The sequence below is a fragment of the Rhyacophila brunnea genome, unplaced genomic scaffold, assembly GCF_057557595.1.
Source record: "Rhyacophila brunnea isolate RB1 unplaced genomic scaffold, BYU_Rbru_1.0 scaffold_2, whole genome shotgun sequence".
NCBI lineage: Eukaryota > Metazoa > Arthropoda > Insecta > Trichoptera > Rhyacophilidae > Rhyacophila > Rhyacophila brunnea.
The window spans coordinates 17,170,125-17,189,017 of record NW_028232859.1 but is presented as its reverse complement, the minus strand read 5'-3'; the positions used below and the strand labels follow the sequence as shown (position 1 = coordinate 17,189,017).

Sequence of the window (18,893 nt, the reverse complement as noted above, 5' to 3'; positions counted from 1 at the left end):
AGGTTAGCAAAATAATGATATTTATTATTAAATTTATTTTTCATGATATTTGAATGAAAATCCTATTTTACCTTCGTGATTGTATTTCGAGACTCTAATACCATATCTACATAATGAAACTAATGTGCTAGTCGCAATGACATTAAATGGACGAAGCATCTGGAAAAAAATGACACTCACTTTTTTGCCGGGTCTGCCGAATGGCATAATCTGTTCTAACGCCATTACAATAAACTTGATATTGCTATAAGTTCTCGATGCTTTTTGTCGGGTCTGCCGAATGGTTCGGTTCGAACGGGTTCGCTCAAATGAACATTGACACTAGAAACAGTGTTCCAACTCCATTATAATAAAGGTCATAATTTCTATAAATTCCCGATGCGTGATATCGCATAATGGAAATTGCGTGACGTCTACCTATACATGTGCGAATGTCGCTATGCGTGAATTTACTTGCTAGCCACTGTATTGAGTGCGTTGTCCATTAATAATGTCATTGGCTAGTCGTTACGAAAATACGTAATTCTTTCGCAGTGTCTCAAACCTGTGCAACTGCAAGTGCAACAAATCTCATTGTAGTTACTAACTTTCAACAATGAGTCGAGAAATGTACTGGTGATTCTAAACATAATTTCCAGGATTACTTCGAAATAATAACTAAATCTATTGGTGCTAAAGCGTAAAAAGCATTTGTTAGGTAGGTATATAATTTGTGTTATTAAATATGAAATAACTAAAATATAAACTAGCACTTAATATATTCATCCGAATATTTTTGTTTTTTAAAGAGGGACGGTTAAAATACCGATTTCCTAATTGACCAATTGCGATTTCGAAAGCTCTGATGATTGGTACCGTTGTTGTGTTGAATACCTTATGTTACAATTATGTTTGTTATTGAATGTAAGTATTATATTTGTGCAATAGTGAAAAAGCTGTATTGAGTTACTGTAATAATGATTATTTAACGATAAACAAATCATACAATAAAAAATTAAATTAAACTTTGGCTAGTGGAAACAATGAAACCACATTATTCTGATGTCAATTTGGCCATGGTCCAATAGAAACCAAATTTGCTGGCCGTCTGATGCTATGAGACGGGCTGCACCATTAGACACTGTCTAGTGATATTTTACATGTACCAATTTACTAATTATAAATGCCTAATTTATTTATATAGAAAATCAATAAGAATTTATTATATATTGAAAGCTTCAACAAGATAAATAATTATAATCGGTATAGTTGAATAATTAATATGCTTTGTTGTTCACAATGAATTTGGCAAATGAATGCAAAAAAAATTGTCCGTGTATTAAATAACATAATGTTATAATATTATTTACATTACGATAATGAATAGTATAATGATTTTTTTATCTAGACAATGTCGACCAAAATATGGTATAAAATAAAATATGTAAAACTATGGCTCTGTGCATAGGTTCTTTACAGGTTTACTTTACTTTTTCTTGTACAGGTGTTTTTTTACGAGAATTGGATGATGGCCACTTATTCAGGATATTATGTTCATGATCTGAATAATAAGATACGTAGATGTGAATTTGCCAGACAAGGGATTTGAACCCAAGACCGACGACTTCACTAGCGTATTCTTACCACTAACAAATTGTGCATCATACAAAAATACTTAAATGGAGTTAATAATAATTGATATTGATTAAGAAACGTACATTTAACAAAATACAATTGAGGTATCATCTACCCGCATATTCCTAATAATTTCTCATTGAGACCTCCAAATGTGCCATAACATAACTAAGAGGATTGCACAGATCTGATAAATATTTAAAATTGATATCTGTTTTATAGTCACTTTTTTATTGACCACACCCCGTTTATAGTACATAGTGATAACATCAAATTTGTATTCGATAGCTATTCTTTAGTACACATTTTTTTATTGTAATATTATCGGTTACTGTCAGCAGTATCACAAGATAATGTGTAATGAAGTAATTCTGCGAGATAGAAAAAAAATCGCTGTGTGTACTTATGTATACGCGTTAGAAGTTATACTTCTTTGGCGTAACTAAACAACTACAAAACTTGTGATAGCCTAGATTCTTCGACTAGCTCTTAATTATCTTGTTAAATTACACACTCAAGAAAAAAGGGCCGCTTATTGGAGCGCCGTTGGCTTATTTCTATACACTTTAACTTATATTACTAAATTATAAAATTATTTCTGGTTGTTTTTATTTTAAAGTAACAACTGCTACTCTGACGATTAATCGTTTGTTTACGTAAGGAATTGCAAATGACCGACAATAATAAATTCGCTGCTTAGGCAACGGAACAATTCTAAACTATAATATTATACTGTATTATCATATTGTGGCATAAAGGTAGTGCGTTCGGCTGATAACCGAACAATCGGTAGTTCGAATCCAATCGAGTGTTTGTTTTCGTGTGAAAAAATAAATTATGTGTTACATGTCACACGCCAAAAATACACTCTGATCTGATTTAGCAAACGCGCCAAAAGAAGTATAACTTCAAAAACGTATGCAGACCATCAAACTTACGTCTACTTTTAACGTTAAGTATAAGGTATTATGCTTATTGTTGATATATAGGTTTTGATTAACCTATAACTCACCAGCAGACTGAATAGTGGAAATACAGCGTTCTTCGCACTGAAGAGTCTATTCAGGTTCAAGCTATTGTCAAAAAAAAAAACAAAATTCTGTGTATACAACGTGACTGTGAAACCATTTACTCTGTATGGGTGTGAAACTATGAGCTTAACGGAGAAACAAGAGAAGGCTATCCAAGAGTTCGAAAACCAAATTCACCGAAGAATACTTGTACCGGTTAAAGAAAACCAAAAGTGGCGCATCCGTTCGAGTGCTGAGCTCTGCGAACAATTTAAGTCCAATATTATAGTCAATGCGATGGAGCTTTCTGTAAAGTCTACGAAAGAAACCGTGTAAGCATTGTGCCCCCGGAGGAGATGAGCGGATAACGTCAAGAGAGACACAGAGATGCTGAGTGTGATCGACTGAGAGGCCGGGGTAGACTCTTTGAGGATGGTTGTGCAGTCGTCCATGGACCTGAATGATCTGTATCGCAAGATTAAACATAAAATGAAGATACTATAGGTTTTGATATTGATATTATGTGCCGAGTTAAATATGACATAATTAAACAATGACACTATGATATATAATGTAATTTAAATATTTTATTGATAGTTATTTTCTTAATACTTGAAGCGAAATAAATTCCAATAAAAAATTGTTTTATATTATTATTTATTATGTTCACCGATACAATCTGTTGAGCCATGTTCACAGATTTTTTTTAATTTTTGTCGCCACCTCAGATATGCGAATGCTTACAAATATTATTGCGACTAAGTAGCTTAATGAAAAGTCTACATAATATCTTACATGACTTCAATTTATCAATGTGATTATATTGTATATTTAGTATTCATTATTAAATAATATTATTATTGGACACATTATTGACAAAGAAGAAGTTAATGTTTTTTACATATTTTGAAGAACCATATTTTTGTTTTTGCAATCATTTAATATTTTTTCATTGGCTCTAAAATCTAATAAAGAGATTAGCTAACTCCCGAATAGGTTTCTCAGCAATTTTGTTTACGAGAAATGGATGTTTGCTACTTGCTCAATATATTAGAATTAGATCTTAATAAACATTGAGAAAGAGCATGTGAATTTTCCAGACCCATAATTTGAACCGAAAACATCTTTATAAGCGGACACTTTACCACGTTTTCACATTTTTTATAATATAATAAGTATTTAAAAAAAATCTTTTATCAAAACCTCTAATATTGTCAATATAATTTAAAAAAAAAACTGATATTTGCTGACAGAGTTCTTTACTACACAATATTTGGGTAAAGAATATTGCTCAATATGAAAAAGAAGTATAATAATATAAGTGTTGTGCATATTTTTTTACATTATCAAATTTGAAAATTTTAGCTTTCGGTTTGGTGTGGTGAGTGATGATTGATGAAGTTAGTTTTTTATTGCGTTGTAAAGCAGTAGTATTGGTTTGTATTAATTACGGACAACATCTACTACGGATTATTATTGTCTACGGTTATGTGTTTTTGTTATCATTAATCATTAAACATCAATCTACAGTGTGTACTAAAAATAAATAAACCAACCTGTTTGAAGGCATGTCACTTCGTATGGAGTGCTGTGATTCGGGATGTGCATTTTGAGGGTGTTCTTTCTTGGTTTAGTATAGGGTGTGCCGGGAGTGATTGTGTGTTGTTCAAGACATCGCTATGAAACAGCTGCAATGTAATGTGTATTAGTTAGTAATAAATATACTAAACCGCACTCTTATTATGATAATATACAGGTGATTATGATATATATTTACATATATTTTTTAACCTATCTGTACAGTTTTTTTTACCATGTCTGATTCTAAGAAGATCCTATGGGCCTCCACGAAGTGGAGTTTGTATTAATACTTTTTTTACGAGAAATCAATGTTAGCTACTTGCTGAAGCTATTAGGTCCATATTCTGGTTCAAATACACATAGAAAAATAACATGTGAATTTTCCAGATCCGGGGTTCGTAAACGGGACCCGTGACAATATAAGACGATGCGGTTGAAACATGGCTATCGTAGTCATTTTAACTAACTTTTGGACGTATATCCAACTTCACACGTCAAGTTTTATTGGTATTTAAAAGTTTTTATGTGTAGGTAGGTACATATATTATATTTTAATTGTTTTTCAGATAGGTGTTTGAAAGAAATATATACAAGTAGCCAAACTATGTTTTCCTAAATATTATAGTACTCGAAACAACTTCAACTAGAAATTAATGTATTATATATTATACCTCCGCGAGATTGTCCATCCTGATTTTTGATTTATATTGCGGAATAAGTATCTACAAATAATCTTATAACTGAACATTTTAAAAAGTTGTTTGATATTTCTAATAAAATTTATTCCACCATGAATTGATAGTGGAAATAATTAATAATAAAATATGGTATTTTATGGTACCATAGCTAGCAGTTCTTTATTTGAATAGAATTCAAATTATGTTTGTACTTTGTACTCATACGTAAATGTAAGTATTATATTTTATTGACATTTCTAAGGTACTTATTATGTTGCATTTTTTACTATCACGACGACTTTGTTAGATTTGTTGTAGGTATAATCAATCGAAAGAGGACATTAAACAAATCACTCTGTTGTATAAAAAATGCCACAGCTCTGTTCTTCTTATAAGATGGCACCGGTTCAAATCCGTGATATTTAAATTTGCTAATAGTGTCGATAGTGACCCACTCGCCTACTAGACACATCACATCACTATAGACTATTAGAGCAGACAGGCTATAAGTACAAAACATATTAATGTATGATAATGTGAACATATGAAATAATGTTAAATTATTTACTAGTTGTTCACTTCTCTATTATTATTCAAATTAATTTTCCGAAATTAAAAAAAATCAAACTTTTCTTAACAACTCTACTGTATATAATTAATAAGGTAGATACCGAGTTTATTACTTACTACCTAGTGAACTTAATCTGAGGCTAAACGAAGTTATAATTTGCATTGAAAACTATGTCAAAACAGAAACTCTCGTAAAAACACAATTCATATAATATATCAAACTAGATTCCATACCTATAGGTAAATAAAAATGATTTTAAGTTACACACATTTAATTTTTTCCATATTTTTTTAAATAAATAATATAAAGTACATTAAAACTATGAAATATTCAAAAATATTTTCACTGCATTAGAGAAAACTTAATAATTTTTAATTATAAAAATAATCATACAATAATACGTAGTATATCATATTAAGATACCTACTTATTGTTTAATTAAAACAGTTCTTAATTTATAAATTATAAATAAATTGTAACAAATGGTAGTATTCCGCCAGATGCCTCTGGTAGGAAATTTTAGTGGGAAAGTCAATTATTATCTCCAGAAAATTTCGACAATACAAAAAAATTTCCTGTCATTTGTGAACGACAATTTAATATAGGAACTTATTTATTATTCCCTAAGTAATAAAACAATCGAAAGTATGTATGGTGATTTTACAATTTACTTACAAGTTTAACGCACGTTTATGTACAAAAAGAGCTGGATTTAATAGTTAATGAACCGACATATAGTAGACTGGACAAAACTCCTCCATGATCTGCATGGTCCTGTACCGTATTAAGACGAAGTAACGTGCTAGGTACTAACTGTAGATACTGATAGTAGCATGATTTAATGACGGAATTAGGAAACATACAATTTAATACAATTTTGTTATAAAATGACCGTTCGTTGAAGGCTGAATTTTATTATTAAATATGACGTATTATATGTATTTTCAAAATATTCTCATGAAAGTGAGCTGTGAGCTTTTAAATATTGCAACAATAATTTTTTATGCCCATCAAACTTTTAATTCACAATAATCTGTAAGTTTAGACATTACAAGTATTGTAATATTAAATAAGGTATACGTTTGAATGATGAGATCAAAAAATACTAATATTCAATCACTAAAGGCTATTCACCTATCTTTGAAATTTCTCGTCTTATGATATTATGTTTGATGTTATACTAATATGCGTTTTCGGCGGATGTTAGTCAATGTTTATGTTTTACGTGTTATTACAGCTGACTGTAAACGTTAAGTTACCGTATCTAATAATGCAGAATTGATCTAGCTTCAGAAATATGTTTGAATATTAATATTAGATATAATATTATTTTATGAAGAGATTAATTTGGGATGAAGCCAAGCCTGGTGTGCGAGCGCTTCGACGCAAATTTAGAAAAGTGCCGGTTTATCGACATCCAGCGCGACCGTCAAACTAGTTAATGGACCGCCAGACTTCATCATTAAATACTACGCTGGATTTATGAAAGAAACTCGAACGTAACTCCAACAATATTAACCGTATTCAATTCATGACTTAATCGTATCACGATGAGTATCATTACAGTGATACCTGCCAACCGTTATATTATTTTAATAATACATGAAAGGAATTCAATATAGTTTTAGATCTCTTAATATAGTTAATATCTTTATTTGGCTACGTATTTTACGAGGTATAAATGAGAACTCTGCCATTCTGGACAGTGTTGACCTGTGTGCCCCTAATAACTAGAAGATAACTATCTTAGATATAGAGAACATCGGTTGCTTATTCTCCCAAGGTTCAGAACCAACCTGCCACTGGTAATGCCAATTGGAAGGGCGATAACTATGTTCAACCAAACTGCTTCGGGTGTTGATATATTCCACTTGCGTGAGGGTGAGTTTAGGTGGACGCTATTTTATAAATTCTTAAAATAGGCTCTCCTTAGCATACTCGATGTACTTCTTTGAACAACTATAGATCATAATTGTATTTTCACTGCTTTTGTATGTTTATATTATGTTCTCTTTTTATATTTTCATTTTTATCGCTTTTATTACTTTTTTCTTCGTCTTTATAATAATGTTTCATGTCATGTTGTGAGCGTATTAAACTTATAATTTGTAATGTCCACAATATGTAAAAAAAATCAATTTAATTGAATTGAATTGATAGTATTATTATGCAGTTTTAGATGTTTATATTTTATAATAATGATTACAAATGTATTATGTTTATTGAACATAACACTAATTACAGTAATTATCTATTACAATTAGTTTTCTATGATCTAAAACAAATATAGCGTTCATGTTTATTATAAATACCTATATTTATTGTAATATTTTTTTATCAATTTACTTTTTTTTTTTACAACTTTTACAATTTACAACAGATAGACACAATATATGAAACGAATCTTTGTGTAAAATAAGATCGTCAAACATTTTAAACTCCGTGTAATTTTTATAATATAATATTTGATATTTTCACGGTTGTTTGTAATCGTAATAGATTTTTGAGTTTCTTCCGCATGTTTTTCTTTCTTCTTTTCTCGACGTTTCGGGCTCGATGCAGAAGCCACCCTTATCTTTTGAGAATGGCCTCTGCAACGAGCCCGAAACGCCGAGGAAAGAAGAAGGAAGATTGTTAAAAAGTAAAGATTATCATCATAATAGTATACTCACGGTATATTGAATCATTAAAATTATTACAATATATAATTTGCAATGTGAATTTATTATAACATAAGTTTACAACATCCAATCTTTTTAGAATTGAACATGGTAAAAAATACTATTCAACATACTACCAATCATTATTATAATAGTCTTTATATTTCGGTATATGAAACTATTTAGGTAAAATTGGGTTTCAATTATAATATAATAATATATAATTTATATTCGCATTTGAGTATTATTATTTTTCAGATAGTCATGTGTCCATTCACATCTGGAGTTAAATGTATTGACTTTAAACACGTTTCAAACGCTTTTGCAGAATAAATTATGCCAGAATACACTGCATGATGTCTAATTTTATATTTTGTACATAAATCGTTTTCAATGTTTGCAAATAGAATCAAATTGAAAATTTAGCTCAAGGGAAATGCAAATGAAAAAGCTGCATTTAGAAATTCTTAATATATATTAAATGCTAATATGCAATGTGCTTTTCAATAATATATACAGAAGTTTGTGTTTCCATTAAGAATTGGTAATGGAAAACTTTAGATAACCTAGACAGGTAATCAAAAATCAACTAAGCTTTATTTATTTTTGTTGATGACACATTTCGTAATATATATAATATTTATTATTATATATTCACATGAGATATATTTAAAAAAGTAGGCATATAATTTTAATATCACTACAAAAACCTTCTGCAATACTAAAATATTTATTTTAAATGAAATTCTTTTATTATACAAATGTAATAAAAAGTTTTATAAGTTAGAATATTCAACTTGTCACATTTGTTGTGTTGGATAAAAGGTACAACACGTATAATAATATTTATGAACTCATATTAGGAGTCCATAAATAATGGTACGCATTCTGTTTATAGTGATGTGCAATACGAAAACTGTTCAGATATATTATTTGGAACAAAACATGAAGGGCTATTCAATATAAACACATAATATTACCCTAGAACGAAACGACTATTGCACTGATATTCACTAGTATTATTTATAAAAATAAATATACACTTGATGTAAAAACGAATCACTGTTTTCTCGCGAGAGTTTTGAAATAAGAACAGCTTGTCAGCTGGCGAAAAATCGGGATGCCTTGTTACTGACCCGCGTGTTTACTTCAACTGCGCGGCGTCGCGTCGATTCGTCTCGGGAGGCGTCGTTTTTCCATATCCACCGAGCAGCAGTTTTATAATAAAGTCCAGCAGAAAAAAAAACATTGTAACAGCTTACGCCAGCCGTTATGCGAAAGCTTTTAGTCGTTGGTTGGCAGCCATGTTTTCTATATTTGAAAAACTCTTGTCACTTTGACGTTTGTATATAAACAATAACTTTTACATGTGCTTAAAACCCTTATATCGCATATTAAAATAAAAAGATAGACTATTGTTAATTGTAATTGCTTTACAATCTTTCATCGACAAACTTCCTTCATCATGGACGATACAGTGCCTCTGTTTTCCAATTACTTTGGCGGAGCATCCTTAAATCTTCCGTGACGCAGTCGAGCTATCGCAAAATCAGCAATCTAGGTCTTATCTTGCCCTCAAAGAATGCGTTTATAACCCGCCTAGCTGGTAGTTTCTCCAGATTATTTTTAAAATTTAAATTATAGGTGTTTGGTGATTGGCCCACATGGCCTTTAAATTTAAACAAGGAATACATTGTGTATGAGTCAGAGTATGGACCTAATAGGTTGAGCAAATGGCTGGCATCCATTTATCGTAAAAACAAAATCTGTTACTACAAACCTCAACTCTGTAGAGGCCCGTATGGTCTTATTAAGACCGGACGTGGTCAAAAAAAAATGGGCTATATTTTCTGAAGCTGAATCTGAACAATTTTTAGACTTTTTAAGAAATATGTACGACGATGCTTACAATAATACACTTTTATGGTGCATATCTACATATTGTATAATATATATTGATAAATTATTAATAATATATAGGATGAGATAAGAAGTGGCGTACTAATAATATTTATAGGTTTCCTACAAAGTCTACAAAATTTTCAGAATAAGCTTCCAATAATAGCCAAAATTTTTAAGATACAAGGCATAATATATGCTCTGATGTAGGTACGTGTTTTAGTGGGTAGACTTATTCCATACTGTGATAAAACTTACATATTATCCAATGTTTATATCTAAGCAATTGAAACAAAATGATTTAATGTTTTTTTTTAATATATAATACACGATATTATATTGAATTTGAAACAATAACCTGTTATATACATTTCATACATCAAAAGCTTCTAAATTACCTATATCGGAAAATATTCTGGGGGACTGTATGGATAAGTGCACGTAGTTTACAAGTAATGAATATATATATGTTTATGAACATGTTAGTTGAATGTTATAAATATCTAGATTTCTTGAAGATTAAAAAAACAAAACAGCTATTCGGTTTCCCAGCTGAGCCTCAAGATTCCCATCGTCGTAGCCGACGCTTTGTGCAGGTCTCACATGGTGGGAGGCCCGCGACGTGGCGATGGACCTTATGCTTGCCCTGCTCTATGCTCCGATAATGGAGCGTAAGAGGGTGCAAGAGTAGCAGTAATATTTACGAATTAAAACATTTTTAACATATTTTAATTTCACAATAAAGTTATCTCGTTGACACTATAACTCATGACCAGATCATATGATAGATAGTGTTTATTTATAGATAGATTATGTCAAAATACTCTTTTTGGAAAATATTCCACTATTAATTGTTTTATATTATAATATTAAGAGTCACACAGCGAGGCATGGAGAGGTGCATGTTGGGCATCACGCGAAAGGACCGCAAGAGAAACGAATGGGTTAGGAAGCAGACAAGAGTACGCGATGTAATAGACGTTGCCAAACAGCTGAAATGCAGATGGGCGGGGCACATTGCTCGCCGAAAGGACGGCCGCTGGACAAATGCCGTCATCCAATGGTACCCAAGGGGTACAAAACGGCCACAGGGTCGCCCTAAAAGCCGCTGGGTTGATGAACTGGTAAAGTTCGGCGGAAATACGTGGCAGCGAACGACACAGGACCGAGAGAGTTGGAGAAAGCTTGGGGAGGCCTTCACCCAGCAGTGGATTGACCCCGGCTGATGATGATGATGATGATGATGATATTATAATATTATATAATTTAATATGTAAGGAATATGTTTTATGAATGATAAGTAGGAGGAACTACTTTAAAAAAAATACATCTTTTACTTTCCTGATTAGTGCTCTCGTTTTTAAGCTATCAACTCGTTTATGATTCATGCGAATTATTTAACGGTACATGAAGTGTGTTACTATAATTAAATTATTAGAAGTAGACGTTTTTAAAAATTGTGTTTTTTTTATTTGTAGAATGTAATAATCTTAAGCCTTGTGTATTTAGTATTGAATAAAAAAATAACAGCTCAATAATTATATTATGTTTAAACTCATGTGAAGTTCATTTAGTTAGTCAGCGACATTTTCGTTGGCATGAACGCAACACGCGTGGAGGAAGAAGGATTCCGCCCAGCTCACTCAATGAGAGAGTCATTATTGTAGTATTTACAAAAAATAAGATTTACCAAGATTGTGTTGTCGTATAGCATTTAAAAATATTCAATAATAATAATTGATTATTGGTACGGGAGCTACTATTAATAAAATCGTTTCTAGCGCCGATCTACTAATGACTGTTCTGTTGAAAATACTTCACAAAAATCGTACATCGAAATTGTTTTAGCCTCTCATAATTAACGGTTCAATTTACTCATCTCTTTTATAAATACTTACGTTATGTTATTTACAGCTCAAATTTCCTTGGACATTATTGCTATTGTCTTAACTATTGAGCACGTCCGTGATGGAAAATTAAATCCACCAAAATCGATAATATTTTCTAGTAGATTAAGATACCGACTTGTAATTTTTATCAACGGCCATCGTTCAGTTATTTTGACGTCCAGATATCATTGCTAAATCGTCTCATTTTACATGATAGACTTTAACCGATACATTTCATTAATATTTAAAAATGTATTCATTCAGCACTGATGCGATATTTTAAATTAATTAATTTATAATCAATTTCAAGAGGCGACTATTGAAAACGAAAGACTGACATTAGGTCTTTAATTAGATGTGCTAAAAGGCAAATTGTGGGCGGTATCAACTTTACTGTTGCGTGATTAAAACCGCTGACAGTGGCGCAACTACCACCGGTCAGTCACTAGTGCGTATGAGGAAGAGGTCTATATTAAAAATGTGGTTCATCATTTAATTTGTGGCGCCTTGGTGGCATGCATTTGGCACACTGTGTTGCCTACCTACATAACTATTTGTAAGTGGTGGTAATAATATTTAAAAAAAATCACCGTCACTTTCTCATCGAAATCCTACTAATGTTGAAATGTGTCATGATGATTTTCGTCTTATTTTATTATATTTATTAAAAAAAAAACACCACGCTAATGTTAAAATAACAATATATATAGTTATGGTTCTTTAAAAACATACATAGGTATATATATATATATATAGGTAAGTGCAACATGTGTCTCTTTTTGTTTTACGTAATTCAAATTATATGTAATATTTTCACGATACTCGGATGAGATCAATAAATTCGGTTGTGTTTTTACCGTTAATAAACAAACTAAAATATGCATGGTTAAACGGTTCCACTATAGCAGGGGGGGGGGGATTTTTTGGATGGAGGGCCAAATTCAAGAATTAAAAATGAGCGGCGGGCCGCAAGTAAAATACCATTTTTAGATATACACTATTTATTATCACGAAAAATAAAGATTACAAAAAAAATATTGAGAAGAATGAAACTGTTTTTTTAAACATTTTTTTAAAATTCATGTGTTAATTTTGTAGTTGATATTCTCAAAACTGCTTGTAAATGGGCATCGGAGATATTTGATCGTAAAGAATTTTTATTGAGGTTCATGATCGAAAATGTTTGTTCACATATAGGTTGATCCAAAAATAATGAACATTTTTCTTGCATAATCTTTGAGTTGGTCGAATTTGTCTGAATTAAGGGCATTGTAAAATTTGGAGATCTCTTCACGACGATGCAATTCTCTTAAATCATTGTCACACTGGAGATCAATAATCTCAAGTTGTAGCTCTGTTGGTACACTATCAATATCTATTGAAAATGGATCGCGTACTATTGCTAAACTTGTCTCAATTTTTCGGAAGTCACCAAATCTTTGTTAAAAATCGTCATTCAGAGCTTTAATAATTTTGCCATATTCTTCAAATTTATATTCTGGTATTCAGCAACTACAAAGTTGAAAAGTGGTCCACGTTATTCGATATTTGTCTAAAGAATAACTTGAGTTTTAATTGAAATCCATTCAAACTTTTTACCATATCATGGGAATATATTTTTTTCCTTGCAACGCGGAGTTAAAAGTATTTAAATATGTCACGATGTTCAACGTAGAAAATAGTGGTTACATAGTATGAGACGAGATGCAAGGAAGACGTAATGAGATAATACATTTACGAAACAACAAATTCCTCAAATTTTAATCTATTGTTAATATTTTTTAAAAAATTATAAAAAAGTTATTCGTAATCAGAAGTACAATTAATGATGGCGGGCCGCAAAAAAATACCCGGCGGGCCGCAGTTTGCCCTCCGCTGCACTATAGTGTATATTTACAGAATATAGGTACCTATATGCTATTATCAAAGGTATAAGTATCTCAAAGACCTTTGCTGATAGCTCCTAGGTTATACAATATAGAAGATTATTAAAAATACTTAAGGGCCAAGGTCCTTATATGAAGGTTGAAAATGAAGAATTTATGCTACTTTTGCGAGCTTTGCCTAGATTGTAGACTTTGTAGGAAATACGTATATTATGGCATTATTATATAATTTGTCTTTTCTTATCTTAGAAGTGAATATATAAGTATTAATACCATACAACAGTATTATTGTAAACGTCACCGTGTTAAAATTAAGAATCAAGCTTTATTTGGTACATAAGATGTCCATTGTTTCACTACTTATTGTAAAATATTATTTAGTCAGCATGTTATCTTAAATTTTTATCCAATTTTATGTATTGTTAAATATATTCGATATATTTTCACTGTCCTTTGTAATTATTATATTAAATAAATCGATTTGATCCTCTATTTTTTTACTCAAAAGTTTCTTGTGTGTTTGATATAATATTTGCATAAAATATAAACATCGTAATTCTTAACCTCTTGGTGATCGTTTTTCTGTAAATTTCCCCAAAGTTGTTAGGACAATTCGGAAACCGTCTAGTAGTCTGAACTCAAATAATAGGTTACATGTAAGTTGTACTCCAATAATATACTCTACGATGAAATGTTCAACGAAGAACTCGTCATTTGATTAAATATTACACGAACTCATGTTTCACGTACTGCGGATACTTACTTACGAATAAGTGTCCTGCGGTGAACTGTTTACGTACAAATTTCCGGGTACGAAAATAATATAGGCACGGTAATATTTGAAAGATAAGATTGATTGTATTATGCTAAATTTGAAAATGACTGTTTGATATGCTATACATCCGTAATAAATTGGTACTTAATTAAAATATATAGAATAATATTAAATTCTAATATTTAGAACGACGCCTTTTTCTGGAATATCACTATTTTATGATTGTATCAAAATAGGTGCAGCAAGGTTTCCATGGAAAGTTATTTTCAGTTTCATAAATCTTGCGCGGCAGCCGAATATCATTTTATAAGAGAACCAGTTGTAATAGTGGACGCAGCTGTGACATGCTAAATGACATGTGCATGCTTTTGACATTTTTGACAACAAATAGATTAGCTATAATTTTATAAGACGGACTACTATATTATATTGAAACTGTTTGTAGGTTTTCAAAAAAATATGGCTAGGTATACAGATTCGGTAAAAATTTAGGTATGACTCCATTTACACAATAGTGTTTGAGCATGCATACATAATTTTGAAAACATTTCTGAGAAAACATAATATAACCAATAGAAAAAATCTTTTTGAAAAAAGTTAGACACCCCGCAGGAATTAAACCTGCATCTCTCGGGTATCGCGCCCATGCACATTGACCACAATACTAAATGAGTCATACTAATTAATTACGACACATTTTAACTAATGGCTTTTAATACTCATTGAAGCGTTTTCTAAATTGAGCTACATTGGCGATCTGTTTTTGTATTTTAAATCAAAGTAGAATTACTAACCGACGTCGCGGATCACTCCAAGATTTTTTGTTGTACCTTACTTGAACTTGCTAATAATTTTTAATTAACCATTTTTTTTATTCAACGAATAATTCTGAAGATTTAAGAATGTACTATTCTAATTATTGAAGATACATAATTTTGAAAACACTTCTGAGAAAATATATTATAACCAATGGACTTTTTCATCTTCTTTCCGTGTACTTTGGCTTAATATACCTACCAATAAATTGAAAATGCTAAACATCATAGTATGACAAGCAATTGAAACGATGAAATGAATCCTTCTGTGTGGTAATAATTATTATACATAGGTAAAACATTGGTATACGATAATGTTGCCGAATCTATGATACACGTGACAATTTTTTTGGTACACAAAGTTCTAATGTTGCGTATGCAAGAATGCTTAATTTGTAGTTTGGTATGTCAGTGGTACACAAGGGGCAGTAATCGACGCATAGGGACGGCCTAAACCCCGCTGGATCGATTAACTCACAAGGCTCTGTGGATGTACGTGGCTACGAAGAACTTAAGGACCATGCAGAGTGAAAGGAGGTAGGAGAGGTTTCATCCAACAGTGAGTCAACCCCGGTTGATGATGATAATACAGTTAGCATAATGTATGTGAATAAAAATGTAACATTATTGCAGAATGTTAGTGAAACTTATTACGTTTACTTTAATGAAAAAAATAGCAAAACGATATTATGACCATATTAGGGCAAATATTATATGACTGCGAGCAACTATTTTCGTCGATGAATTGTTTCAAATCGGATGTAACACATCGCTTCCGTAATGTTTTCACAAAGCCGTTTTTCGATTTTCTTGTACACCACGTTTTCAATTAATTACGAAAAATCTTCAAATATAAACAGCAAATATATTGTTGAGTAGTCTATAAATTAATATAATATATGATACCATTGTGTAAAAACGTTTTTTTGTTTATTTATGCGTGACACGTGACTATTTTTTGAAGATTTTTGTACCTATGCAATTTAACATGCTTGTAGAAAAGGGTTCGCCATCCCTGGAATACGATTCAACTGCATTATAATCGTATTAAATCAATAACCTTAAAAATAATCAAAAATATCAGGGCTCTTTCTTGTGTAATTGCTTTAAATTGCATTAATTACTTGATAATTTGACATCGTGTATCTGCGTCTTCTCATCTTGGTGTATCGGGCCGTCCACAGAAGCCATTCTCAAGACAAGGTAATGTCTTTATTTATATTTATTACGTTGAAGTTAGCGATTTTTTTTTAAGTTACTGACAGAATGCATTAAGTCAGCAGTCACATTAAAATTACATTGTTTTTATATACATACAACTTATCGACATCGAATCTTATGTTTTGTATCTCAAAAAGGTTATTCTTTATAATGTAGAAAAATATTTTTAAATCATAAATCTATGCGGGAGAACGCTTTGAAAAAAAAATTAAGTCCTTTTTGCGATTATCTCAGAATTTATTTTAATGACTTAATGCTTTCTGTCAGTATACCCTCGAATGGTGTGGTAAAGTTTAGATACTATTAGGTGTATGAATATGATCGAATGAAACGTCGATAAGAAATAAAGATAATGGTACACGAATGGTACCAAATAATAATTAATCGTATTTGATATTCAATGTAAATTATTATGCTCTAAGCGTTTACCCGTCAGTATCTAAATGATTCACGTGCGTGTAAATACATTCTGCCGGAAATATCAATGAGCGCGTAAGATGGAAGATGCCAGTTGTGATTTTCCAGACAGCATAGTAATAAAACAGCGAATCCAAAATACAAATTGATCGATAAAGCTGCAGCTCAAAGATCAAATGCAGCGTGAACAGAAAAGCCAGCCTGGTGCAATGAACTGCACGCGAACTTCGAAGAAAACAAATAAATACAACGTGATGACAACTCAAGCTAGGGCCAATACACTAACTACTTAGTCTAAGGTAGAGATTTCCAAGCTTAGTTAGCCCACCCTTGGAAATCTACTTTCTTTAAACAAACAAATAGAAAGAATCAGATACAATTTTGCATTCCTTAAAAAATACCTACTGAACATAATAAATAAAGATTTTGTTTAAAAAATGATTGTCATAATACTAATAATCAATAATTATTATAGTTTCCCGTTCTGGGAAACACTGGTCTAAGGCCATAGAGTAATAAGTAGCTGTATTGTTTGGATTTCCCAAAGCTAAATAGTTTCAAAATAAGGCAACATATTATTATTGACTGAAATTATAAAACTCTGTATTAAGGGGGATCCTTATGCCAACAGAGAACCCAGCGGAAAAATACGAAGCTTGCAATTTGAGATTTTTTTTGATAATTTACAATTTCAACTGTATTAATTAATAAATATGTGTCTGAAAACATTAAAAAGATTTTTTTTAAGTCAAAGATAAACTTACAATTGTAAAAAAAAATGTGAATTTGTTACACATGTCATAGGTTACGTTATTATTAGGTTATTTTTACGGTTATATTTATTATTAAAATTTAGTTTATTAAGTTTTCAATTTTTTAACGTTTATATTTTTGACTAATTCATAGTTTTAATATATTTTATATTTATTTTAAAAAACATCGATTTTTATAAAAAATATAAATGTGTATGAAACTTGAAATCCTTTTTATTTTCTATTTCTAGGTTCTCGAATTCCGAAATTCGAATTCCATCAGGGCATGGCACGATAACAAGAAGAATAATATTTAATACATAAATTGTAAATCTATTTTTAATGCGATAATTTTCACTTGAGAAAAGAGGACTACTTTAATTATATAGATACCTACCTAATTATGATAATATGGCAATAAAGTAATTTTAATTTAAAATACCTACATTCCTAATTCCCTTATTTTTAAATTTTCGGTATGTATGATAGATTATTTTAATGAGCTCTGCAGAAATAGATTGAGCCAAAATTCACAAGGTATGTTGGATCGATAAATAAACAAACCCAAGGGCACGAGTGGGAGCTTGAGAGCCGAAGCTCAACTTATCGATAATAAATTCCAAGTCAAATTATTGACATTTCTTTTATTAACTTATTACCCTCATCAAAATTTATGCTCATATAAAAACCACAATAGATTATTCGTCAGACTTTCTATTCCAGACAGAGCTTATATAGATCCCCACATCGTTAATATATCAAAATTCTTCGTAACTCGAATTGGTTGTTAGTCTTTCGCACAACACATATTCAGGGATTGATTATAGATAAATAATAACAAAACCAAAACTTTTTTTTATTATTTAAATAAAATTGTGTTTAAGTTGTGGAGTTCGATTATAATGGGCTTGAAAAAAGTATTTATTTATTCTACGATTTAACTTAAGCATTGACGTTGACAGCTGTTTTTGGCTACAAACCTATCTTTAACACGATCTGTCACTAATTTTCTTTTGAATAAGGAAGATTAAGAAAAAACTATATCACTACACAATATTGTGTTGACTTCTTTCGTATGATATTTATTTTTATACGCGACCTTGAATAGAGAATAATATTTTACAGG

General features: G+C 30.9%; 1 protein-coding gene across 7 annotated transcripts in view; it reads right to left on the bottom strand.

Annotated features, from left to right (window-relative positions):
• The window catches only part of Obsc (Obscurin), a 153,706-nt gene that overhangs the window by 132,213 nt on the left and 2,600 nt on the right, over positions 1–18,893 (bottom strand). For 3 of the 7 annotated variants that reach the window (XM_085946599.1, XM_085946605.1, XM_085946602.1), the window contains exon 2: positions 4,181–4,312. The exons of 2 other annotated variants lie outside the window; for them this stretch is intronic. In XM_085946599.1, coding sequence (XP_085802725.1) covers positions 4,181–4,232 — 52 coding nt within the window. In that variant the 5' untranslated portion in view covers positions 4,233–4,312. Of the gene's footprint in view, positions 1–4,180; positions 4,313–9,093; positions 9,271–18,893 lie in introns of those variants that run through there. 2 more of the 7 variants (XM_085946600.1, XM_085946603.1) reach the window with 1 other exon arrangement.